This window comes from Nannobrachium achirus (genome assembly GCF_963921795.1).
Source record: "Nannobrachium achirus genome assembly, chromosome: 15".
Lineage (NCBI taxonomy): Eukaryota > Metazoa > Chordata > Actinopteri > Myctophiformes > Myctophidae > Nannobrachium > Nannobrachium achirus.
In genome coordinates this window covers 10,215,060-10,241,517 of record NC_137822.1, presented here as the reverse complement: position 1 = coordinate 10,241,517, position 26,458 = coordinate 10,215,060, and the positions used below count along the sequence as shown (strand labels likewise).

Sequence of the window (26,458 nt, the reverse complement as noted above, 5' to 3'; positions counted from 1 at the left end):
TGTGCCATCTCATGGGTAAGTGAACAGGGATGTGTTTAGTGATTACTGTGTGTGTGTGTGTGTGTGTGTGTGTGTGTGTGTGTGTGTGTGTGTGTGTGTGTGTGTGTGTGTGTGTGTGTGTGTGTGTGTGTGTGCGGTCAGATGTACACAGGATGCTCTTGTGCTGTCAGCAGACGGTACATGGCTGCAGGCATGGTCTTCATGTGGATCTGGAGAGGAAGGTAAACACAATGACCATGATTCATGCTCTGCAACAGACTACCGACTCCTTGAAGTAGTTTCCCTTGCTGATTCGAAAAACGCCTTCTAAATCCAGTTTTCAAATTCACATTTTTATTCAAAATGTATTAAAATACTAGTCCTTGCTCGTTCGAACATAATGTGCTCCGAATTATGTGCAGAGTTTGGGTTATGGGGTGTGCACATTATATGAGGGATTGATTGTATCAGTAATGTTGGAGAACCCAGACGTATCTGTGATGTCAGTCATCTCCAAATTTGGGCACCGCTTCAGCATGCAGCTGTTACCATGGCGGCGGTCTGGGGGTCCTCCCCCAGAAAAAAATTTACATAGTAGATGTTTCCAGTGTTGTGGTGAATTTTGGGAGTTTGACACCTCCAGGAGAAATTCCCACAATTTGTTTGTTGTTCGTCTAATAAGAAAAAAGACAATTATGTTTCAAGCAGCAAGTAGCTTAATGAATTAGGATACTGAGCTAATGATAAAGAGGCTGTGGGTTCAAGCCCCACTGAAGATCTTACTTGATCTGATTTCCAGCAGAATAACTTCAAAACCAGATGAGAAGTCAAGATGTCTTACTTTGCATCAAATCTGTACACCATTTGGCATTTTAAGCCTGAAATTGTACCCACACTAAAGCAAGCCTGATAAAAGTATCAAACATGTAAACAAATGTAACAGAACACAGGGAAATATTATATTTCTGTTAAGAAGTTTTGGGGGGAACCCCAGACCCTCATTGTGGAGTTCTGTGCACCCCCCCCCCACCGACCCAAAAAAGTATGTCCCAAAATCAAGGCGAAAAAACTGGAAAAAAGTGAGTCCCATAAAGGCGAAACACACAGAGAAAAGTGAGTCACAAAATCAAGGCGAAACACTTGGAAAAAAGTGAGTCCCATCAAGTGAAACACCCGGAGAAAAGTGAGTCCCAAAATCAAGGTGAAACACCTGGAAAAAGGTGAGTCCCATCAAGACGAAACACCCGGAGAAAAGTGAGTCCCAAAATCAAGGTGAAACACCTGGAAAAAGGTGAGTCCCATAAAGGCGAAACACAAGGACAAAAGTGAGTCACAAAATCAAGGCGAAACACTTGGAAAAAAGTGAGTCCCATCAAGTAAAACACCCGGAGAAAAGTGAGTCCCAAAATCAAGGCGAAACACTTGGAAAAAAGTGAGTCCCATCAAGACGAAACACCCGGAGAAAAGTGAGTCCCATCAAGGTGAAACACCCGGAGAAAAGTGAGTCCCAAAATCCCCCAAAATCCCCCAAAAAGTGAGTCCCAAAATCAAGGCGAAACAAGTGAGTCCCAAAGTGAGTCCCAAAATACCCAAAACTCCCCAAAAAGTGAGTCCCAAAATCAAGGCGGAACACCAGGAAAAAAGTGAGTCCCATCAAGGCGAAACACCCGGAGAAAAGTGAGTCCCAAAATACCAAAATATCCCCAAAAAAGTGAGTCCCATCAAGACGAAACACCCGGAGAAAAGTGAGCCCCATCAAGGCGAAACACCCGGAGAAAAGTGAGTCCCATCAAGGCGAAACACCCGGAGAAAAGTGAGTCCCATCAAGGCGAAACACCCAGAGAAAAGTGAGTCCCATCAAGGCGAAACACCCGGAGGAAAAAAAAACTCATGCAAATGAGGTCCAAGTCAGACCTCTAGAAGGCCACTTCTGTCTGTAATCGAGAGATTCTAGGCTGACTTGGACCTCATTTGCATGAGATTTGTTTTTTTCCTCCGGGTGTTTCGACTTGATGGGACTCACTTTTTTTCAGGTGTTTCACCTTGATTTTAGAGAGAGAGCTAGATCTCACACCTTTCAACAAAAAGAACAATCAAATACCCCCCCCCCCCCCCCCATATCAAATAGCCAAGGAACTACAGTATAATGGACGTGGCTGCATATCAGTGGGTCTTTGACACATTAGCCTACTTATCACACAAAAAGTGTGAAATGAGAAATGGTAAAAGAAAAAAACTACTAAGGCTACTACTATGAAAAAGGGTGAAAATCTCCTGTTTTGGGGTACATTCTGGAACAGGAGACATGGTCAAATAACAGGAGACTTCTTCCTAAAACAGGAGGGTTGGCAGGTATGCCCTAGTGTCCATATTCTGAGAACTTTAGCCAAAAATAGCAGATCTACAAGCTCACAACGCCTCGCGCTGCGAGGCGTTGTGAGCTTGTAGGTCTGCTATTTTCGGCAAAGAACTTTGGTGTAGAGGGGAAAAAGAGCAGACTAAGTACAGAGTGAAGGTCAAGTTTATTAAGGGTTGACGGCTCAAGTGGTTAATAATCTTAAAACACACATTAACATGAATCCAAAATACACTGATGATTGTGTCTCTCAAAGAAGGGGTCCTTGGCCTGAAAACGTTGAAGACCCCTGGAGCAGGGCTTTTATTTACAAAAAGTATGGAGATAAGAGGCAGTGGTCCTACCTCTCCCACAGCGTTGGACAGTATGTGGACGATCTTCTCGTGGGGCGTGGCCACCACACTCTGGCTGTTGATCTCTATGATGCGGTGACCCACGCGGACCCCTCCTCTCTCTGCTATGCCTCCTCTCATTAAACTACAGATCTGTGGAAACAAACACACAGGGCTTACTTGCTGTAATAAACAACGTCTGTTATTAGGGATGCTCTGATTGTGATTTTTGGGGCCGATACCGATCAACTGGAATCAGTATCTGCCGATACCGTTATTCCCGATCACACGCTTCTATTTATTGTGTTACTGTAGCAGTATTTATATATTTAATGATTCTTCTTACAAAACATTGACATTGTATATTAAGTATAAACATTAGGAGATTGCAGGCTGAGGTCCTTTAGTATCCAATTCAACTTGTAGGAGTTGAAGCTGAGGTTCCATTAAGTCCCACAGATGAATATTGTGAAAATAGCTGATCTAGCTTGTAGATCGGCAAAGCCGATAGAGGCAAAGCTGATACCGATCAAAGCCGATAGAGGCATTATCGGCCGATCGCGATCACTCACCGATCAATCTGCACATCGCTATCTGTTATAGATAAAAGTTACACCTAGACCTATAATTGTGGGCTCGCCTATAAGGCGAGCACACTTTAGATATTGTCATTATTTCTTTATTAAGTGTGCCTATGCATAGCATGGGACACTTATTGTTCTCGCTCATATTTATTTATTTATTTATGTCTGTCCATACGATTCCCCAAAGTTTGGCACGCTACTCCTCCCACAGTTTTTGCAACACACACTCGCGCCATATGTCAAATCGACCGGCTTACTCGGGAATGGTGTGCTATTAAGTTGCTAAGAGAAAGGTTCTATAGTTTAATTGATATTAATTTATTAGTGCATTAATTTCTCCCCATTGACTTATAATGGGAATGGCAAAAACTCACATTCAATTAATTTTCTCTCGCAAACCATAGGGCCTACAGTTTCAACACTTGGAGAGGAGGTTCATAATGATTTCAAGGATTAAATAAAAAATAATAGTGTCATTTGGCCTCATGGTGGCGCTATAACAGCCCACTTTACGTTTTGGCCTGTAACTGTTGAACCGTAGGTCGGAAAATGAAAATTCTTTTTTCCCTGGATTCCTTGGGTCAAGACGCATCTCCCGATATAGGCCACGCCCATTTGCGCCTGGATAGATTTTCCGCCATCTTGAATTTTCTCCAAAACACACTTTTTGTTCCTTTTCCGACATATTTTCTTCAAATTGCACAAAAAACGGTACACATGATCTATGAACCCATGCAATGAACATACTCAAGGGATATTGCGATAGTCCATTACATTCGTTCGTAACGCGCTTCCAAAGTTAGCGGGAGGGGCCCGTTTTGCAAACAATAGCCATAAATCACAAACAAAAGGTCCAGTCAACACTGAATTTCAACCACAGATCGGGGGTGGCATACTCAACGATCCCCAAAAGCATTTCCAATTGGCCACATGGTGGCGCTATAACGGACCACTTGCCTCGTAACTCTTGAACCATAGGTCGGAGAATTAAAATTCTTTTTTCCCTGGATTCCTTGGGTCACGACGCATCTCTCCATATAGGACACGCCAATTTGCACATGGGAAGATTTTACACCATTTCGATTTTTCACCAAAACACACTTTTTGCTCCTTTTCCTACATATTTTCTTCAAATCACACAAAAAGCGGTACACACGATCTATGACCCCATGCGATGAACATAGTCAAGGGATATTTCGATTGTCCATATCGTTCGTTCGTAACGGGCTACCAAATTTAGCGGGAGGGGCCCGTTTGGCAAAAAACAGCCATAAATCACAAACAAAAGGTCGAGTCAACACTGAATTTTAACCACAGGTCGCGGGTGGCATACTTAACAGATCCCCAAAAGCATTTCCACTTCGACCCCTAGGGGGCGTCACAAACGCGCAAAACGTAACCGTTTCGTGCCAGAACGCGTTTTTCACGGGGAACGACCCTCTCACAACGAAACGCGGACGACTCGGCGGATGGTCTCACAGTCCAAACCGCTACACAAGGTCGCGCATTTAGCGAGCTGCAGGCACACTTGTCAAAATTGACTCTGTCAATTCTAGTTTATATACTAGTGCAAGTATCAAAAACTTCGGTTCCTTTCTACTCCTACATACTTAGTGAGAAAATGAAAATAAAAACATCAATGTGTTCAGCTTACAGTGGCGAAGTGTGCTATTATTTATTATAGCAATCGGCCAAATGGTGGCGCTGCAGGAAGCCTTCGAAAGTGCGATCTTTGAACAGGTATAGCTCATGCTGTGTTTTAGGTAGAGCCATGAAACCTGTATACACTTATGCGTCTCCTCATGCCGAACAACTTTTACCCTCTAACTTTTGACCTCTGACCTTTAGGTCTCCCACAATTCGGAATTATATGAAAAACAGTAAAAATCTATCTCCTCCTGGGATTTTCGCGTCAAGTGCACAAAACTTTTTTCACATGAACTTTGGACCAATACCTATACAGTCTATGTGGTGAGAAGTTTGTACGTTAAACCATTAATTTTTAATAATTCAATTCATATTGCGGTTTTATGCAAATTATTATTCTGCCTCTAAATCAAACATGCAAAGTGTTACTTTCATGGCATTTGGCAAACATGTAGAGGGTTAGTCCAAATATCACTGAAACCAATCTTATTCCAATTGGCCAAAGGGGGGCGCTATACAAAGCGTTTGAAAATTCAAACTTCAAACGGGCATAAGTCTTGACTCGTTTCGTTTGAAGACATGCAACTTGTTACACGCATGCTTTGACTCGAGCGGAAGACATTTTTGTCGTTGTTAAGTAAGCTCCGCCCTTAGATTTTCCGCCAATTTGAGCAGTTTGTAAAACGCGTAAACCCACTTTTATTCTGAAATTCTCGCGTCACGTGCACAATTTTTTTTTTACGTGAACTTTGGACCGATATCTAAAGATCTGTCAGATCGGATTTCTTTAAAATTGAAACATGCTTTTTTAAATAATTCAAAGAATATTGCATTTTTATGCAAATTATTCTTCTGCCTCTAAATCATACATACAAAGTAGCATGTTCATGGCATTTGGCAAAGATGTAGAGTGTTATTCCAAATATCACTAAAACCAATCATACCCCAGAGGCAGTAAGGGGGGCGCTATATCATTTTGAGCAGTTTGTGAAACGCTTAAAACCGTTTTTATTCTAGGATTTCTTTTTAGCAATTTGCATGAAACATTCTACACGCAATCTAAGGACCTTTATCTAACATGCCTATGAAGTGCATACAATAAAATAATAAAATAATAATAATAAATATAGCTGCAAGCAGCGATAAAGTGGCCAAAGCCAAAAACACCTCAAATCATGAACACAGCCTGGGATGTGCGTGAAATCTTGCAAGCACATTCCCAATAGGTCAAGGAACAGATACCACCCTTCTATCATTGGCCTGTTATAGCGCCACCAGCGGGTCAACTTTTGCATAACATTTTTGGAAAAAATTGACCAATCTTTGACGTCAGTAACGTCAAAGAGAGCACTGCCTGCGATCTTGACATTTTGTACTTTTATAGCCATTGTTTTCTGGCTAGAAGCGAGCCCACAATTGTTTCGAAGGAACAATATTTTTCTAGTTTATAATGTAGTACTGTAGTGCGTGCGATTTGCTGTAGGCAAGTTGTCTTTTTCTGTGTGTGTCTCTCTCAGTGTTAGCCTGGAATCAGGCGAATCCGCCGGTGCAAAAAAATACATTTCCCTCGCAGTGATATAGTCTGGCTATGCAAGGTATTATATTCCAACAAAATTATTATTTGACATTGTTACATTCAGTAGCGTTCTACAGCAGGGGTTTTCAAAGTGGGTGATGGGGCACCCTAGGGTGCCGCGACGGCAGTCCAAGTGCCGCGAGATCATTTCATAATATTTGGAATTTATTTGGACACTTGAAAATATATTGAGTATCATTTTAAACTTGAAGTACAAAGTTATTTTCAGTCAGTTCTAACCAAAATGGCTATTATCTCAATGTTTTCCTCGCATCATAATCACTCAAATATCGTCACTGTCGGGCAGAAACCTTGTATCTCCAAGTTTCAAATGTGTACGTCTTTTGGTAAAGCAAAGCCCTGCTTCATCATACAAGACTGTCGCACAAAACTAGTGAAAACAGCAGATCTACAAGCACACAATGCCTCGCATCGCGAGGCGTTGTGTGCTTGTAGATCTGCTGTTTTCACTAGTTTAGTACATTTTATAGATGATAAATACAAAATGAACGGTTTTGGACATACAAGGTTTCCACCCGACAACGACGATATGCTATAAATATAAGGTGCTGGGAGTGAAAATGATAATGTAGGGGTGCCTCGGATTAAAACAAATATTTATGGGGTGCCCTGAGACAAAAAAGTTTGGGAACCCCTGTTCTACAGTATGGCAGCGATACTCACAATGCCGTTCTGTACGCTGAAGCCCAGCTGGTATCTGAGGTCGGGTCTGCGGATCAGCACCATGGTGACAGGAGGACAGCGCACGATGTTCAGCTTGATCCTGGCCTGGGACTTCAGACCCTGAGGGGAGCCACACACAACTACACGTGAATATCATCACTTTCGGCTGGAAAAACTTGAATGTCCAAAATACTTCTTCATTTTAAATGCTTTTTAAATTGAAAATATTTTATATATTTTGTCAAATAGTGAAAAACACAAGTTGAAATATGGGAAATACAAGGTTTCTGCCCGACAGCGACAACGATATACAGTATATATTCTTGGACTTAAAACGACACACAAGGATTTTGTGGAATATGAAGAATAGAATACACTAAATGAACCAATTCTAGCCTGTGTGACCGTTGTTGCGACCGTCAGGGAGCAGTTTACTATGAAAACCTCCACCGGCCGTCCGTCCGTCGGTCGGTCGGTCGGTCGGTCGGTCACACGTCACACGTCACACCTTTGCCCTGCTCATATCTCCGCATCAGTATGACATCACACCACATGTGTACACAAACCTTTGTGTACGTTGCTGTGGCAACAGTCTGTTGTTGCTGGTTTGTTAGTGTACGTTAGCAACCACCTTAGCAACCATGGTTTTACCCTAGCAACCAACTGTTTACCCTAGCAACCAACTGTTTACCATAGCAACCATGTTTTTTTACCCTAGCAACCAACTGTTTACCATAGTAACCAGATACGCAGAGCAGGGATCTCCATATATGGGCATAAACAGGTGACATCACACTGATGTCAGATACTCAGAGCAGGGATTTCTCCATAATATATGGGCATAAAAGGGATTCTGTTAGGGATCTCCATATATGGGCATAAAAGGGATTCTGTTAGGGATCTCCATATATGGGCATACAAGGGATTCTGTTAGGGATCTCCATATATGGGCATAAAAGGGATTCTGTTAGGGATCTCCATATATGGGCATAAAAGGGATTCTGTTAGGGATCTCCATATATGGGCATAAAAGGGATTCTGTTAGGGATCTCCATATATGGGCATAAAAGGGATTCTGTAAGGGATCTCCATATATGGGCATAAAAGGGATTCTGTTAGGGATCTCCATATATGGGCATAAAAGGGATTCTGTTAGCTGTTAGTGATCTCCATAAATGGGCATAAAAGGGATGCTGTTAGGGATCTCCATATATGGGCATAAAAGGGATTCTGTTAGGGATCTCCATATATGGGCATGAAAGGGATTCTGTTAGGGATCTCCATATATGGGCATAAAAGGGATTGTATCCCAGATGATGCCCTGTTAGGAGATCCACACTAACAGAATCCATATATGGTCCTACCGACAGCTGCTATAAGCCAACCCTGGCGATAAGGTCTGAGTCGAAGAAATGCTTCTTTCCTGGCAAAAATTGCCCCTTTATACTGTAGGGCTCGTTTGTGTATTGTATGACATCACGCCACATCATCGGCTGAGGACTGTGTGATGTCATCATATCTCCATATATGGAGACATAAGTTGCTCATGCCCAAATATGGGCTGGTGAGGTCAGACTTAATGTGATGCGTAGGTTATCTCCATATATGGAGATTCAACTTCAATGAGTAACCATGGCAAACTGTCAACTGCACGTATGTCTTGATAATTGGTAAAACAAATTTTTTGGCCTATTTGTGGAGATAAGCGACCAACGGTCGCTTATCTCCCGATTAGGGAGTCTTACTGGTTATATACTGTAAATAGTATTATGATGTGATAGGTGGTTTCAAACTCGAAGATGCATATCAAATGTTTTGAATGGTGGATTTGATAATTCTTACGAAAACAATCATCAAATCGCTTAATAGAACCAGAATCAAGTTTATGGTCACGCCCCACGAAAATAGCAGATCTACATGCTCACAACGCCTCGCAACGCGAGGCGTTGTGAGCATGTAGATCAGCTATTTTCCCAATTTCTGCCTCTAAAATTTTACAATTTGGCCAATGTTTAATTTGTCATTTTAGAGATATTAAAAAGTTAATAAATTGTCACTTTAGAAACGTGCAGATACCCTCTATACAGTATACACTTAAACTTTATGTTGTTTTGTTTACTATTGAGAGAGAAAACAATGTTGCACATTAAGCCAATCATCTGGGACCCCCCAAAATAATTTGGGGACCCCCCTGGGGGTCCTGACCCACAGGTTGAGAATCACGAAAGGGAAGGGGAATAAAGGAAGACATAACAGAACAGGTCAATAACAGGAAGGCCGGCGGAGACAAATCAATGTCTGTAACATCAGTGGATGATTGTTGCTGCACCGGCCAACAGCTGTAATAAAACAATGAAACAAAGAGTGTGGACTTCCTCTGCCTGTCTTATACATGCACATGTTTTGCTGCACAGATCCAAGCTTTGACTGAATGTGACAGCAGGGAGTACCCATGTGTGTCCTATCCAGAGGTGCACATGAGCCACTTGTCTTGCTGTGTTCCAGCCCAAACCAGTGATGTAAAGTAACTAAGTAGATTTACTCAAGTACTGTACTTGAGTACAACTTTCAGGTATTTGTACTTCACTTGAGTATTTCCAATTTCCAATACTTTTACTTCTACTCCACTATCTCTGATCCAAATATTGTACCGGTACTTTCTATTCCACTACATTTATTTTAAAACTTTAGTTACTTACTATTATAAAACGTACAAAAACACTTTAGCCCTATTTTATACCATGAATTGAAAATAGCCGATCTACAAGCTCACGATGCGCTGCGATGCGATGCGTTGTGAGCTTGTAGATCTGCTATTTTCAAACATTTTGTACTTTTACTTTTGGTACTTTCGAGTACATTTTGATGCCAATACTTTCATACTTGTAACAGAGTATTTCTACATTGCAGTATAAGTAAAACATTTGAGTACTTTTTCCACCACTGGCCCAAACATTACAATAGATTACGCTTAAAGGAGTAGTTCACCCAAAGAATTACTTATTTTCTATCAATGGACCAATCCCCAATCACATACACACCCATTGTAACTGTTACAATGGGTGTGTATGTGATTGGGGATTGGTCCATTACACCCCCCATGAAGCCTAGAAGAAAGCCTAGAGTATTTTTGTCTTTTTATCGCATTCCTAAGCCAATCATTTGATAACCGGTGGAAGGATGCTAATGTCTCCAGTCGGAGACTTGGTAGGAGACTCAGCAAGTCTCGTCGTGTACCTTGATGATGCTCTGACAGGTGCCGAGGGGCAGGCCGACCAGACTGGTCCCGTTGACGGTCATGATCTGGTCTCCGATGTTCAGCCGTCCGGACTTCTCTGCCGGCCCGGCGTGCATCATGCTGGCGATGATGACGGTGGGCAGGATGGAGCCCCAGCCCGACTCCACGATCACCAAGCCCAGCATCTCCCCTTTCTGCTTCTCTATGTAAACCTGCAGACAGCGGTGGAACCAGGGGCGTCACAAGGGGGAGAAGTGGGACTGAGTTACCAGGGCCCAAGGTGGAGGGGTCTGGAATTATTTTATACCATAGCTATTGAAAAATAGCAGATATACAAGCTCACAGCGCGGCACCGAGTGCCGCGCTGTGAGCTTGTAGATCTGCTATTTTTGATCAGGCAGGTTTCAGACAGGTTCAAGTCCCATGCCCAAGGTACACGGAGGACCATCGTGGAGGGGTGTCCCTCCCCCTGTTTCCTGAGAGCTAAAGGTGGGGGGTTATATCTGAAATCTGTCCAACAGAAATTTTACAGAAAATAATTCTGACCTACATGCCTTGAGAGCACTGGAAGAAGTTGAGAAAATTGAGACAATTTTAGCCATAAAAAGGTCTATGTACTCCAGAGATGGACTGTAGGTAGAGTGGGTTTTGAACATGGAACCTCTTAACTGAGAGTCCAAGCATTAGACCATGAGGCCATCTCCCACTGCAATTATGAGCTGGTGCTTTTGAGTACTTATCTTGTATTTTAACCTTGAAAAGATCCAAGTAATAGAGCGGTATTTGAACATGGAACCTCTTAACTGAGAGTCTAAGCGTTAGACCATTAGGCCATCTCTCACTGTAAATGTATTGTGGTGCTTTTAAGTAATTATCTTGTATTTTAACCTCGGAAAGATCCAAGTAATAGAGCAGCAATTAGTAGGGTGACTGGGATTTGAACACAGAACCTCCACACCTAAAATCTGATCTTTAGACCACTACACCATCTCCAACCTAAAAAACATCAGGTGCTTTTGAGTATTATTTTATTTAGTATTTTACCCATGAAAATGTTAAAGTAAAATGGCAATGTAGGAGGACTGAGATTTGTACATGGAACATCAGCAATGAGAGTTTGATCTTTAGACCACTACTCCATCTCTCACTAACTTTTGAGTGCTCTTGAGTAATTATTTTGTATTTGAACCTTGAAAAGGTCCAAGTAAAACAAAACTGTGGGAGGACTGAGATTTGAACATGGTACCTCTGAACTAAGATACCACTAATCAGTCCACTAGACCATATGCAGGGTTGGCAACATTGGAATGTCAGAATCAACAAGATTTCAATTTCTATATATATTTTTTTTCAAGGGGGTAGGGAGGAGATTCCCTAAATGGGATCTGAGGGTCCTCTCACAATAACTTAATCCTAACATATATATATATATTTTTTTCCTGTGTTTTATTGAATTTCACACAATTCATTTTTAACAATTCACCATGCAACTCCTTGCAACAAAACTGTTCTAAGGTCAACGGCACCAAAGCAGCTCTTTGCAGAATGTATAGATCACAGAGTTCATAGCTCTAGAACACATAGAATAAAAGTTCACCGCTTCACTTCGAACCGAGGATAGATTTTTTCTATTATTCTAGCCTTGAAAAAAAAATAAAAAACAATAAGAGACATTTGTAAAGAGAGCCTGAGAGGTGGTATAGTGGTCTAATGAAAAAAAAAAGAAAAAAAGAAAAAAGATTAGTTCTTAGACTCAGAGGTGCCATGTTCAAACCCCAGTCTTCCCGTAGTTCAATGATGCACTACTTTGGAATTGCATGCTTCAGACTTTTACTTAGTTTTTGAAATATTGAACGCACCCAATGCATTGTCAATGTAAAAAGTACAAACTTTGGCAGGCTACTAGAGCTACAAACATACACATAGAAACAATGTTCATACTTTATCGTGTTCAACTTACTGTGGAAATGTTTGCCTGAAAATGAATATTTGCAATGTTTCATGGTTTTAGAGATATATAGTCTTTACAAAATTCTGAAAATTAACATGGGGCTCGATGGCAGATTTGTGCGACTAAAACAAAAAACACGTTCACCTAGAAACTCCATTCATACTTTTTATAATTCACCTAACTGTGGACAGTCTGGACACACATGCTGGAACGTTTTACTCTGAAATGTTTTGTAGTTTTGGAGATATTTACAGGTAACTTTTAAAATGTAAATCTGAAAACTTTGGCACATCGCTGGTCCTACATATTTTAACCGAGCAACTTGATTCAAAATTCAAAAATTCCACCTTGCTGTGGACATGCATGCTTGAGATTTTTACTTTGAAATAATTTGTAGTTTTTTAAATATTTAACTTTAAGCGCCCAATGCAATGTCAATGACAAAGGCCTTTTAAAGGAGGGAAAAATAAAGCCATCAGTGTCAATTGCTCAGATGCAGAGCTGCTAGTGTTGGGATTGGATCCCATGACCTTCTGATGATAAATCAAGAGCTTTTCCACAGAGCTACCATAACCCAGGATGTGTAAGCAGTAAGCACCCAATGCATTTATAAAGACATTTTCAGTCACCCATGTATATGTTTGCATGGAAAATTCCAAAGAAAGTAGTGCATCATTGAACTACAGGAAGACTGGGGTTTGAACATGGTACCTCTGAGCCTAAGAACTAATCATTAGACCACTATACCACCTCTCAGGCTCTCTTGGCACATGTCTCTTATTTAATATTTACTTTTTTTTTTCAAGGCTAGAATAATAGAAATAGGGGGGAAAAACACTTTATGGAGATGTGCCCTGAGTTTCTGACAAGTAGTAAAGTGTAAATCAAGCCATCAGTGTCAATTGCTCAGATGCAAAGGTGCCAGGGCCAGGATTTGATCCCATGACCTTCCGATGATGAGTCAAGAGCTTTTCCATTCAAGCCACCCAAAGACACATATATTGGGTGCCCAGTGCATTTTCAAAGACATTTTAGTTACTCATGTTTATCTTTACAAAGAACATTCCAAAGTATTCCATCATCAAGCTACAGGTAGACTAGGGTTTGAATATTGAACCTCTCTGGCCATTTAAAAGAGAAAGAAATGAGAACATCCATCAGAGTCAATTGCTCAGATGCTGCGTTGCCAATGCTAGGATTTGAACCCATGACTTTGTGATAAGGAGCCAGGATTTCTTCCAACTGAGCTACCAAAACACACTGATTGAAGCACCCAATATTGATCAGACCACCACACCATCACTACCACACTTTGCAAATTTGTAAAGTACTGTTGAAGTGTTCTTTTGTATATGTTAGCCATCAGTTGGTAAAGTTAAAATGAAATACAGGTTCAATGGGAATTGAACCTGCGAACTGTCTGTAGCAGAAGAAACCAATCAAGCACACCAAACCACTGCGCCAAGGCACCTTTGGGCCGTCGACAGTATTCTCCTTGTGCTTTTAAGTTGTTATTTTGTATTTTAGCCTTGAAAATATCAAATTATACCAGCATTGAACTTGAAGATGGAACCTCTGCACCGAGAGCCTGGTCATCAGAACACTACACCATTACTCTGGCATCAAATCAGAGACACAAACTCATCACAGATTACAAATGTATACTCCCATGATAAAGTAGTTTATGTAAGCTTATTATTTTTAGATCTTAACGTCTTTCCTACTTGATCATACAACAGTGTCGCATAAATGCATCAAAAGTTGCAGATACACAAGCTCGAAACATGGTGCGAAGCGCCAAGTTTTGAGCTTGGGGAATTGTAAATGGTACCCACTCACACACAGCAGAGGAAACCATGCAAAGCACCAACATGCTCACCGGGAGTATCTAGGGTTCAGAGTCTTGCTCAAGGACTCTTCGACACTAACTCTGGGGGAGCCCAGGATCGAACTGGGAACCCTCCATGTTCTAAGACAATAACTCCACCCCTGAGCCACTGTGACACCTGCCAAAGGGCACTTTGAGGCAAAAGGGCAGGTGCCCAAGCACCAAAAGCCCGGGTGGGGGGGGCACGTGCCCGCTGCAGTGTTACGGTCTTGTGTAGTGTACTCACATCTTTGTGTTGCGGTATCACGTTGTACTCACATCTTTGCAGTTCTCTGACTTGGAGAAGTGGATGAGGTCGTCGTTGTACATGTCCTGAGTGTTGAGCAGGTCGCTGTACTCCCTCTGGCTCAGGTCCTCTGGGTCGATGCCGTTGGCCCGCAGGAACTCCTGGTAGGCAACGCTGAACGCCTGGCCTATGGACTGAGCTATCAGCTGAGCCTGGCAGACACACAGACAGACAGACAGACATGTAGATCAGTGGTTCTAAAACGTTTTCACCTCAAGATGCAGATGTACAAGCTCGCAGCGCGTCACTTCATGCCGCGCTACGAGCTTGTACATCTGCTATTTTTTAATAACCAACGTATGAATTATCGTTAAAAGTTAAAAGGATTGCGACGAATAACTAACACATTTTGCTGGCGACCCACTGGAACACGGGCAACTCACAGCAACACAAACGATATATACTCACGTCCTCGGACTCAAAGACGTGACAGACCATCCTGTACTGGCGTCTGTCGTCCTGGGCCGTGGTGGCGTGCTCCTCCGCCGCGTTGCTGCCGTCGTCCAGGGAGTCCTGGGCGCTCCTGGAGCGTACCATGTCGCTCCTGGGCCGTACCATCTTGCCCCGGGCCATCAGCACCACCATGTTGCCGATGTCCGCTATGTAGGAGATGGTCCTCAGAGGCAGGTCCATCATGGACTCCTGTAGTTCCAACAGGAAGCCATGGGAGCGATGAGGGGTGGCAGTAAATGTGTTAAGAAGGCTAAGCCACAAGGAAAGGCATGCGTAGGGCTGTCACGATAATGACATTTTACATGACGATTAATTTTCTCTCAAATAATTGCGGTTAACGATTTAATTGGGTTTTTGTCGTTGACAATTACATTTCTGTTTGGCGTTTAGGCTTTGAAGTTGCACATGGCAGATATGACACATAACCTAAATATACAAAGACATTACTGACATATTTGACAACTTTATACTTAAAAAAAGAACATCGATAGTGGAAATAGCCAATCTACAAGCTCACAACGCGTCGCGATGCGACGCGTTGTGAGCTTGTAGATCTGCTATTTCCACTATATTTTGACTTTAGAAAAAATATATGAAAATTTTTCAACATGGAAGCGATTATGACGATTATGAAAAATAATCGCGATTATGTCAAATAATCGCGATTAGACAAGTATGTAATAATTGTGACAGCCCTAGGCATGCGTTGTAGAAGCTCCACGGTGTTGTTGTACCTGAGTGTCTGCGTTGAGCACTTTGATCCTCTGTGTGGACATGAAGAGGTCCACTTCAGCAGAGGAGGGAACCTCTCCGTCAGGACTCTGTACAGAACAACATTTACTGTAAGACCTGGGGAGCGATTCCACGAATCTATCTTCAAGCTTAAGACGATCAGCTATTTTCACCAAAAAGTTTGCGCCCAAAATTGGATGCTCAAGTATGGGTAGAGTCATTCAACAGGTGTTCAACATTAAGTAATCAACTACAGTAAAAAAGAAAATACTTAATCTTCAAGGAACCACGTTTTAAGTAGGATTTTCTTTAATAGCATTAAAGAAAACTGTATGCAAATGATTTAAGAATGAATTGAATATGTTTTGTGATTAGTACTACTTAACCCATTTCCAGCCTCAGACATGAAAGGGTTAATTGTCCAGCGTGCCTGCCGCCTGCTCCGTCCACGGCAGTCTCTTATTTTGAAGGCCGGAAGTAGATTGCGCTAACTAAACAAATTCCTACTTGACGGAGATTCACTCGGAAGTGTTTTCGTCCAAAGCGTAAACAACAATGGCGGATCGAACTCTTTCTGCGTGTGTTATATTAGCGAGAATCTAAAGCCATCCTGGCATCAAAAGTGTTTTCTGGAGAAAATGGACTTAAAAGATGAGAAGAACCGTCCGCTTCCATGTTAAGGGATGACTATTGTGTGCACGTGGACGCGTGATGATGATGAATCGATGACTTCACCCGTGCCAGTGTAGCCTAGTAAACTCCCATCTTCTGTTTGAATGAAGGCAGGAAGAGTCTGGTTTACGAGGCTAGTGCCAGTGCATTCAATGGAACGGTACGTAGCCAGCCCGGCTTTACTGTATATACAGTATATTTTGCGAGTCATCCCGCGATTGGCACTATGGATACCTTTTAATATTTTGCGAGTCATCTCGCGATTGGCACGAAATCGATTAACATGTAACGAATCAAGCCAGCCAGTGCAGCGTGCGTACTCCATAGCAATGAATACACATTTTAGTATGCAAAACACCTCATTCGCATAAATAGGAACTTTATCGTCGACATTCAGGCAAAGACAAAGCATCCAAAATCAACGTACCTTTTTCCTGTTTTTCGCCTGCTTCTGAGCAGCCTGCGAGACGTGGAATAGACCGACCCAGAGAGAGCGAGGGGGAAGAGAGACAGAGGAGCGGAGAGAGAGAGAGAGGGGGGGGGGGGGGGGCATAGAGTGGGAGAGAGAGGGAGAGAGCAATCAATGCAACACTTGAAATTGTTCTGGGTGGGAGGACAAAACAGGATTGGAGACAATCTCCATCCAAAATGTCATATTGACTGTGTGTGCGTGACTGTGCGCATGTGTGTGTGTGAATGCTTGTGAGTGAGTCACTGTCTATCACAACTGTGACAGGCAGTGCCAGAGGCTCGCGAAGCGAACATCATCAGAAGTTTCCCCCCTCATCAGCGTGACACAAGTCGCCCTGTAGACACAGACACACACATGCTGCATGTGTTGTTATCACCACACCTCTCCCTGCTTACCGTGACCTGCGGGCCCCGCTGTACAAAACATCACCAACTGCACAGCAACATCCTCGATGTTAACCATTTAGGCAGGGATAAACATGTCATCTCCATATTTTTGAGTTTTTTCATAACGCAACTCCCTACTTGATCATACTACAGCATCACACAAAAGTATCAAAAGTAGCAGATCTACAAGATCGAAACGCGGCACGAAATGCGAAGCGATGTGTTTGGAGCTCGTCGCTACTTTTGCTTTTTTTTCCTCTTTTGAAAAGTAACAGTTCTGGACAGTTTTGGACTCTGTAAACCGACAGAGACTATATAAATGTATGTCCTTTTCCTCTGATATATACAGTATCAGCAATATAGTAATTTGATCTTGTTACAAACTATTACAACCGCTAAACGTTGTGACAAGATCAAAGGGCCCTTACTTTTGATTAACAACAGTTAGGATCTGTTCTCACCCGGACTCGGCTCATGGCTTCCTGGGCTTGTTGCATGCGGGCCACCTTAGTGGGCGTTCTCTCTGACAGCAAGTGGGTGGAGCCCAGATAGCTGGCGGCGAAGATGATGCCGTCAATCAGGTCATCGGGATCACATGGTCCGGGGACTGCAAAAGCCAAACATGGGTAAATGTGACATGGTTATAATAGTTTGGAATTTTTCTTTTTTTTTCTAATTCAGTTAGGTTTTTTTTTGTCTTTTATTCGTTTTAGAGTTAAAGACATATTATGGTCATTCATGTCTAGCTCTTTATGTGTTTCTGGTAATATTATTGTCTCATTTTGTGTGTCCATGGCAAAAAAATATATATTTTGACCACCACAAGCCAGCATGGCATGCCCTATTTAATGCTTTTTTTGTGTGAAAATGTTTGTCCAAAATAGGGAATGCCATGCACAATGAAATATACGGAGGAACGAATTCGTCATAAAGTGTAGAATATGAATGTGTCGAAAATAATGAATATCAGTTCACATGTATGAAAGTGAACTGGAAGATATATGCATTTGATGTCACTCACCATCTACATATGTGGGAAATGTGGGCAGAGATCTGCGAATCTGAGGAGAGAAGAATACAACAAGATGATGAGTGTGTTGCAATGACACCTTTACATGCCTTTATACAACTAGCCCTTACCCGTTCAAAGATATGAGCTCCAAAATGATGTGCAGTGTGTGGGTTATGGGATGTGCACTGTGCACACAGTATATGAGGGATGGAAAGTAACTTTAACTGGTGCTTGCATGATGTAGGAGCATCAATGTAAGAAACCCGTTTCGTTTAATGGCTACAGAGATACTGTCCCCCCCCCCAGCCCGCCCGCCCACCCGCCTGCACACACACCCGCCTGCCTGCACACACACACACACACACACACACACACACACACACACACACACACACACACACACACACACACACACACACACACACACACACACACAGAGCTGGTTAAACATTTTGCCTCAAGCTAGATGCAGAATAGATGTGCCTCATGCTAGATGCAGAATAGATAGTAGATAGAGCATAAAAATGCTAATATACAGCATACGATTTGTGAAAGTGACAAACGGCCTTCACAGTTATGTCAGGTGTGTTCATATGCTAATGGTGATGCGATTTCAGATCAATTGCTCCAGCCACTGAGGAGAAACGCTGAGACAGACAGACAGACATTCGCAAAATTATAGTATAGATAAAGAATTTTGAAGACCTGCTAGTGGCCCCTAAAGGCTTCCCTACAACCTTTACAATTTAGGCATTTAGCAGACACTTTTAATCCAAAGCGACATACAATAAGCAGGTAATACATCAATATAATAAGCAAGATAATGTGTCAGTACATCAACAGCAATCGAACAAATGCATATGAATATCAATCTAGAATAGACCACACACCTAATCAGTAAGAAAGCTTTTCTAAAACGTAAAAAAATGCTATCTAGCTTCATGTATGGTCATCGAGGGAAGGGGAGTGTTACAGTAAGTGCTATGGGTTTAGGTGCAGTCTGAAGAGGTGAATCTTCAGTCCACGGCGGAATATTAATTTTAATACGGCCTTTAATATTGCTAACCAGCTCTGTGCTTCTCTGTAGTCCCAGGTAAACATGGCCTAAGTTTAGGTTTAGGCATAGTTCTACTGAGGTTACGTTGAGGAAGACCTGGTGGCGACCGTTCCGAGCTCGCCGGATTTGACCCGGGTCTGACTAGGCCAGGGGTGGGCAACTTTGATGATGGAGAGGGCCACTACATTTTCACACTATCTCCAGAGGGCCACAATGCATAATTGCATATACATAGCAAAAATAGCCAATCTACAAGCTCAAAACGTGTCGCAGTGCGGCACGTTTTCAGCTTGTAGATCTGCTATTTTTGCTATTTTTTAATTAGAATCCTGAAAAGTAACTTTTTTTTTTTATTCTTTTGTTTTTAAATTTCAAATGCATTTATATGTTCTTATGTTAACTTTATGAACTTAAATACAAATACATTGGACATAAAAATACAATAACATAAAAATACAATAGTCATTTAGCTCCTAATATAGATAGTAGCCTAATTAAAGTGGGTCATTTTTCCATGTTTGGAATTGTAACAGCTGAAATCGCTAATATATCAGTACTCCAATATCAACCTGCGGGCCACAATAAGTGAAGGTGGGGGCCGCATGTGGCCCCCTGGGCCGCCAGTTGCCCATGTATGGACTAGGCTGTTGCACCGACCGTCCTTGCATTCATTGCACTCACCTCTTGGACGGAGGGCTGCTGTGGCACGGGTGCCGACTGTGGCTGTAGCTGCTGATGCTGATGTGGTGGAGGTGGGTGCTGCTGATACGGCTGATGTTGGAGTTGCTCATGTTGCTGTTGCTGATGTTGTTGGCGATGCTGATGCTGCTGTTGACGTGGATCGTGTTGCTGCTGGCGTTGCTGCTGTTGCTGTTGAAGTTGCTGAGGTTGCTGATGTTGATGCTGCGGCTGGATAGGCGGCGAGTTTGCGTGCGGCGGCGGCGGCTGTGTGTGCGGGCGCGTGGGCCTCGCGGTGTCTCTCTGCTGTGGCGGGTGGCCTTGGGGGTGGGGGTGGTTCTGTTGGTGATGCTGTTGAACGACCCTGGACGTGTCGGCCCTGACCGGACTGACGGGCTCCTGGGAAGGAGCCGGGCTGCAGTGAGACGGTGACTCAGAGGGGGACTGAGAAACAGGCTGAGAGAGAGAGAGAGAGAGAGAGAGAGAGAGAGGGAGAGAGAGAGAGGGGGGGCAATCAGTCATCGTACTGTCTAATTTCCCCTGCATCATAATCAATACAGCAATGCAGACAAAATGCTAAATGACTACCTTTTACCAATATAAACTGTGAAGTGAGCAGTGCTATTTATGCTATTCATCATGCAAAGCTTAGCCAATGTGACATTGGGCGTACACCTGGCTGTATATAGCCAGATGTAGGCCGGATGTAGGCCATGCTTCAGAGCCCGGACATCTCATGGGGCTCGGACATGTTTTGGGATCTGACACACTTTTGGGACCCGGACATTTTCTTTGAGACATTTTTGCCAAGATGTAGGCCAGATCTAGGCCACGCTTCAGAGCCAGGAGATCTTTGGGAGACAGAGATATTTTGGGGGCCGGACAAACCCGATGTTGGAGTTTAGCTCCTTCCACCAGCAGCACTCAAAAACAAAACCTACAGTAAACACCATGAAATTAGGGATTAAACGATTAATTGAATAATCAGTTCTGTTCATTCAATTTACTAGGTCTTTTTCGTTGGCTTTTAACTTTTTTACTTTATACTTTTACTTTCTTTTATTGCCAGAATTGTTTTTAAATGTTCAAAGCAATTACAAGTATAACACAATGCTTAAGTTTAATTATGAAACTGCTGCAGCAATGGACAGTTCCGAGGTCATACTCACACTGTGATGCTGTGCATCCTCCTGCCTCATCACCCAGACAGGCTCTATAGGTTGGTCAGGAGTGTAGGGAGAGCGTACCGTCTTGGTTTTCACCTCCTCTATGGCCTCCTTAATGTCTTTAATAGCCAGACTGATGGCGTCCCCATCAGAGCCCTTCACACACTCCTCTCCGGAGAGACCCTCCCTGGCCTGCTCATCCTGAGCCTCTTCGGAGCCGTTCTGCCCGGACGGAGGGCTCTTTGCTCGGGCGTCTTCGTGCGTCTGCCCAGGGACCGGCCCAAAGTTGCCAGGGGTTCTGTCGACTTCGTCACTCTCCCCATCAGACTGGCCGTCGTAGTGGTGCAGTCTACAGCCGACGGAGCGCCCGTGCCAAGTAGGTGTAGGGTGTGAACCGCGGTCTCTGCCCGGTCTGACAGGGTGTGGGTGACTTTCAACTGGGGAAACGGGAGGCCTTTTTTGTACATTCCCCTGTTTGTTTGTCTCCTGGTGCGCCTCACTGGTCTCGGTCCTTCTGGAGGGTCTTCTCCGAGGTTCTCTGTGTAACTCTGGATAGGAGGTCTTTAGAGGCTCGGGGAAGGAGTCGGGGTGGGATTTCACGGCGGGTTCCACTTCTGCGTGCGGCTCGCTGAGGGTTTCAGGGGCAGATCTTTGGTGGGACTCCGTATAAAAGTCTGCATAGGTCTTCGGGTAGGAGTCGCTGTAGGACTTGGACAGTGAGCAGGATTCGGAGCTGCCTTCCTCTTCCTCGTCTTCGGGTAACGTGTCGTTGTCGGGGCCGGGGCTGGGGCTCCTTGAGCCGGGCTCCTGACCGCACCGGCCCAGGTCCGGGGACGACGGCGGGGTGGGCGAGCAGAGGGGAGGTGGGCTGTGGAGAGGGCCGTCCATGTTGAGCGACGCGGCGCTCTCCGTGTCGGAGCAGAGGTCGGTGGCTTCTTCTCCCTGCACCGCGTCACCCTCCGCCAAATAGATCTCTTCTTTAGGCTCGTCCTCCCCCTGTTCAGGCTCCGCCCCTTCAGCTGCCACCTCTTCTTCAGTCCTCGCCGGAGCCGTTTCCATGTTGCCATGGCTACAATGGGAGTAAGACGTGGTCGAGTATGAGTCTCTGTCTTCCTCCTGCAAACGTTTCTCCTGCTTCTCCTCCACCTCCTCGTGCTCCTGCTCGTGCTCCTCTGGCTCCTTCTCCTCCTCCCTGCTCTCCTGCTGTGCTTCCTGCGCGTAGGGAGAGGGCGGGCGGTCGCCGTGGGTTTGCAGATCCGCAGCTGGCGGATCGTCGGGCGTGTGCTCTGTGGGTGTGAGCATTGCGACAGGTGTCAGGTTAGGAGACGCCCCGTCCGGCGATTGTTCCACGACAGGGTCATGCGTCACGCGCTGCTGTCGCACCTCCGCCAGACTAACACTCTCGTCTTCTTTACCGAGCGACTGCAGCGTCATCGGCGGCGGCGACGCCGGATCGACCTCAACCTCTCTGACTGGTGGCCTGTGTCTGAGAACTCGCACCCTGGGGTTGGGATCCCCCTGGCGGCGATAGCGGGTCACCCCGGGGCGAGGATGCTGCACGGGCCGAGCCTCGGCTTCTAGAGCTCCTCCCTGGTCTTGCCTGGATGGGACCGGAGCCGGCGGCAGCGGACCCGGACCTTGAGCCTGACCCTGGGTTTGACCTGGTCCCGGGCCTGGTCTCCTGCGGTGCCGTGGCTGGCCTCGACCTGCGGGACGGCCTGTCACCGTTATCACATAGTCACCTGATTCCAAAAGTCCAAACGCTTATAAATAAATATCACAGAATCTAAATTATTAACCCATTTAGGCCTAGAATTATTGAATGCTTTAACTATTGAAAAATAGCAGATATACAAGCTCACAGCGCGGCACTCGGCTTGAAGATCTGCTATTTTTGAAAAAGTTGTGAGAATGTGTGCAAATCTTTGAATATATGTATTTTTAAAGCAGATGTTTGTAACTCAAATTTTGCTTCTGGGTGGTCCCCGGAACTAGATATTTTGAGATGGGGGGTCCGTGGCCAAATAAATATCAGTTTGGGGGTCCTTCACATGAAAAGGTTTGAGAACCACTGACATAGTAGTCTCTCAAGAACAGACTAACTGAGCTCCAGTTAAGTGAAAAGGACCTTTTCTTTGACGATGGTTAGCCAGATTGCTGACATAGAAACAAAAAAAAAATCTTAGAAGGATTCAAAAGACACTTATAGAATCGGGTCAAAATTCTAATTTTCACGATTTTTCAAAAATAGCAGATCTACAAGCTCTTGTATATCTGCTATTTTTCAATAGTTAAAGCATAAAATAATGATACACAATAATGTGTACCCGTTCTAAATTAAGTATATAGCCTTGTGCAACGTTCATTTACAAAGCCTAAAAGGCAAAACAGAAAGATGCGTCTCTATGTTCCAATGTTCAATGCCAAAAAGACAATCAAATCTTTAAAGCAGTGGTGCCATAATGTTGTACTTGTTCTGCTTTGTATGTGTCTATGAAGTTAAAATTACTCTAACAGACCCCCAGGTGTGGTTATAATATGCAAATATGTCTTCCCTGTGTATTTTGGGTTTCTTCCTGAAAGGCCCGATCAAAATACACTGCTTTAGTAACACACCAAAACCATCCCCTCCCCTTATTAGCATAAGACAACAGCTGTGGTCAGGTGAGTGGTGCAAAGGTGAAAACCAGGTATACTTAATGAACAGGTGGGTGTGGCCACATAAAAACTATATTTTAACACTTTCTGTACACTTTTTTGAAAAAAAATCTTCCTCTTAGTATAATCATAATATCCAATGATCATGTTTTAGGGGGGAAAGAATTACGGTATCCCGTCTTTAATCTGAATTATTCGTACAGCATTTAAAGGACAGCTTTGTTTTTTTACAACAAGGATTCATATTTTAGATTGTAATTAGAGAAAAGAAAAAGTGAGTGTTAAAATGTTTTCATTTGCTTCGTTCTATTGTTTTATCGCGTTTACCGTGCTAAAATGTGGGGCATGCGTACGCATGAGGGCATGCGTACAAGTGGCTAAATACGTATGTCTTTTTAGACACAATAAGTGACACCCCATAAGTCCCAACCATGAAAGGTTGCGTTGTATCTTGGGAATGGGCTTATTCTGTGTAAAATTACATATTTAGCCACTTGTACGCATGCCCCCAACCACTGAAATAAGAATCTCTAAAACAATAGAAAGAAGTAAATGAAATAATTTTAACACTCATCTTTTATATTCTTTAATTACAATCTAAAATATGAGTGTCACAATCGAGACAGCCCTACCCGAGGGGGCATGGTGGTGGTGAGGGGCGTGATGATGCTGATGGTGGTGTTGGTGGTGATGGTTGGGCTCTCCGTCTGGGCTGAGCATCTGGCAGGGTCTCCATGACCTCCTGGCGGCGGGGGGAGCGTCTCCCGCTGCAGTCCCATTCTGCTGCCTGTTCCTGGGGTTGGCCTTGCTGTGCTCCTCCTCCCCTGCACCTAGGGCTGTAACAATTATTACACCAGTAAGACTCCCTAATCGGGAGATGATTTTAGGGCAAAATGTGTAGAAGCAGTGTCCAAAAATGTGTTTGAAAAAATCGGCCTGATGGTGGCGCTATATGGGACAGATTCATGTTGATGACATGAGTGTAGACATACTGTGTACCGATTTAAGGGATTTAAGGGCAACATCTGTAGGAGCAGTGTTCAAAAATGTGTTTGAAAAAATCGGTTCACTGCATTGTCTGAATGAAGCCGAACAAAAATAAGTTTTACTCTTATGTACTTGTACAAAAGCTGTAACAATAAAGTACAATCTTGAACCTTGAACCTTCATGTTGAAGACATGAGTGTCTAAGTGTATCGATTTGCGTGATTTTAGGGCAAAATTTGTAGGAGCAGTGTCCAAAAATGTGTTTTGCAAGAATAAGCCTCATGGTGGCGCTAGAAGAGGGCCATGTGAGAATTGAGAGGTGGAGGTAGTGGTTTGGCAGGCAAGGAGTGTGTGTGCAAATTTTGGCATGGATGGGGCAACGGTGGCGGAGATATGAGAAGGGCAAAAGTGTGACGTGTGACGTGTGACTGACAGACAGACGCGACCGAGTATTTCCCGGTGAATCTGTGCGCAAAGGTGGGGGCCGATGGGCAAGGAGGGTTGCGAGCTTATGAGAAACAACTAAAATAAGACCTTAAAACCTGGCGAAAACAGTGTGCATTAGCGGAAGATGACGATAAAGGAAATAATTTAATGGAAAACATTAACTTCTGAAAAGTTCTGAAAAGCATACACGGCCTTAAAACATGGCAAAAACAGTTGCGTGCATTAGCGCAAGATTAGATGAGGATAAAGGAAATCATTAAATGGAAAACATTAAATTAACTTCTGAAAAGGCTTCACCCACCTCGAGTCTATAGCCTACTAAAAACTAGTGAACCGCGATCTTGCCACACGTGAATAATTGTGGTTGTAAACAATAACACAGACAATATAAATCCTTGTTGTGGGAAGAAAGGATATCATCATGGCCCCAAATAACTTAACTTAATATCTTGCAATTGGCGACGAGTCTCTTACTCACTTTCTCAAGGCATGAACAGGCTGTATATGCCGATCATTAGTATATATATATATTTTTTTTTTGAATAGGGGGCAGGTATTTATAAGAATTTATTCTTCTGCTTGCTCCTTTTCGTTCATGGGTGTGTACTGTAAAATATTGAAATTCTGAGTATAAGTATAATATAACTGTAATGTACACTACATGTGCGAAACAAAAATAAATGAAATGAAATGAAATCGGCAAGATTACATTACATAACATAATACATAAAAGCTAAGCTATATAACCTCTCCATCATCAGCAATAGTCAGTGGTTCGTGTCCCCCACACTCCCAAGCCCCCACCGTTGCGCACAGATTCACCGGGAAATACTCGGTCGCCAGACAGACAGACTGACTGACAGCCGGTGGAGGTTTTGATAGTCATAATCGTCTAATCACGATTATTTTTCATAATCGTCATAATCGTTTCCATGTTGAAAAATGTTCATATGTTGTTTTGTCGCGATGCGACGCGTTGTGAGCTTGTAGATCGGCTATTTCCACTAATAAAGTTGTCAAATATGTCAGTAATGTCTTTGTATATTTAGGTTATGTGTCATATCTGCAACGTCAAAGCCTAAAAGCCAAACAGAAATGTAATTGTCATTGCGTTAATCGCAATTATTTGAGTGACAATTAATCGTCATGTAAAATGTCATAATGGTGACAGCCCTACCTGCAGCCTCACAGCCTTCGTCCTGATGCTTGTGGCTCAT

At 43.4% G+C, this 26,458-nt stretch overlaps 1 protein-coding gene across 1 annotated transcript; it reads right to left on the bottom strand.

Moving 5' to 3' along the window:
* Positions 1-137: 137 nt before the first annotated feature.
* LOC308299591 (uncharacterized protein) lies at positions 138-26,458 on the bottom strand (the record flags this gene model as incomplete). The annotated part of the gene is made up of 14 exons (XM_080743386.1): positions 138-209; positions 2,680-2,820; positions 7,159-7,278; positions 10,396-10,608; positions 14,494-14,673; positions 14,930-15,163; positions 15,709-15,795; positions 16,806-16,838; positions 17,698-17,843; positions 18,258-18,297; positions 19,987-20,382; positions 21,153-22,891; positions 24,440-24,637; positions 26,419-26,458. 14 exons carry the CDS (start codon positions 26,456-26,458, stop codon positions 138-140), a joined length of 3,639 nt encoding a protein of 1,212 aa, XP_080599512.1.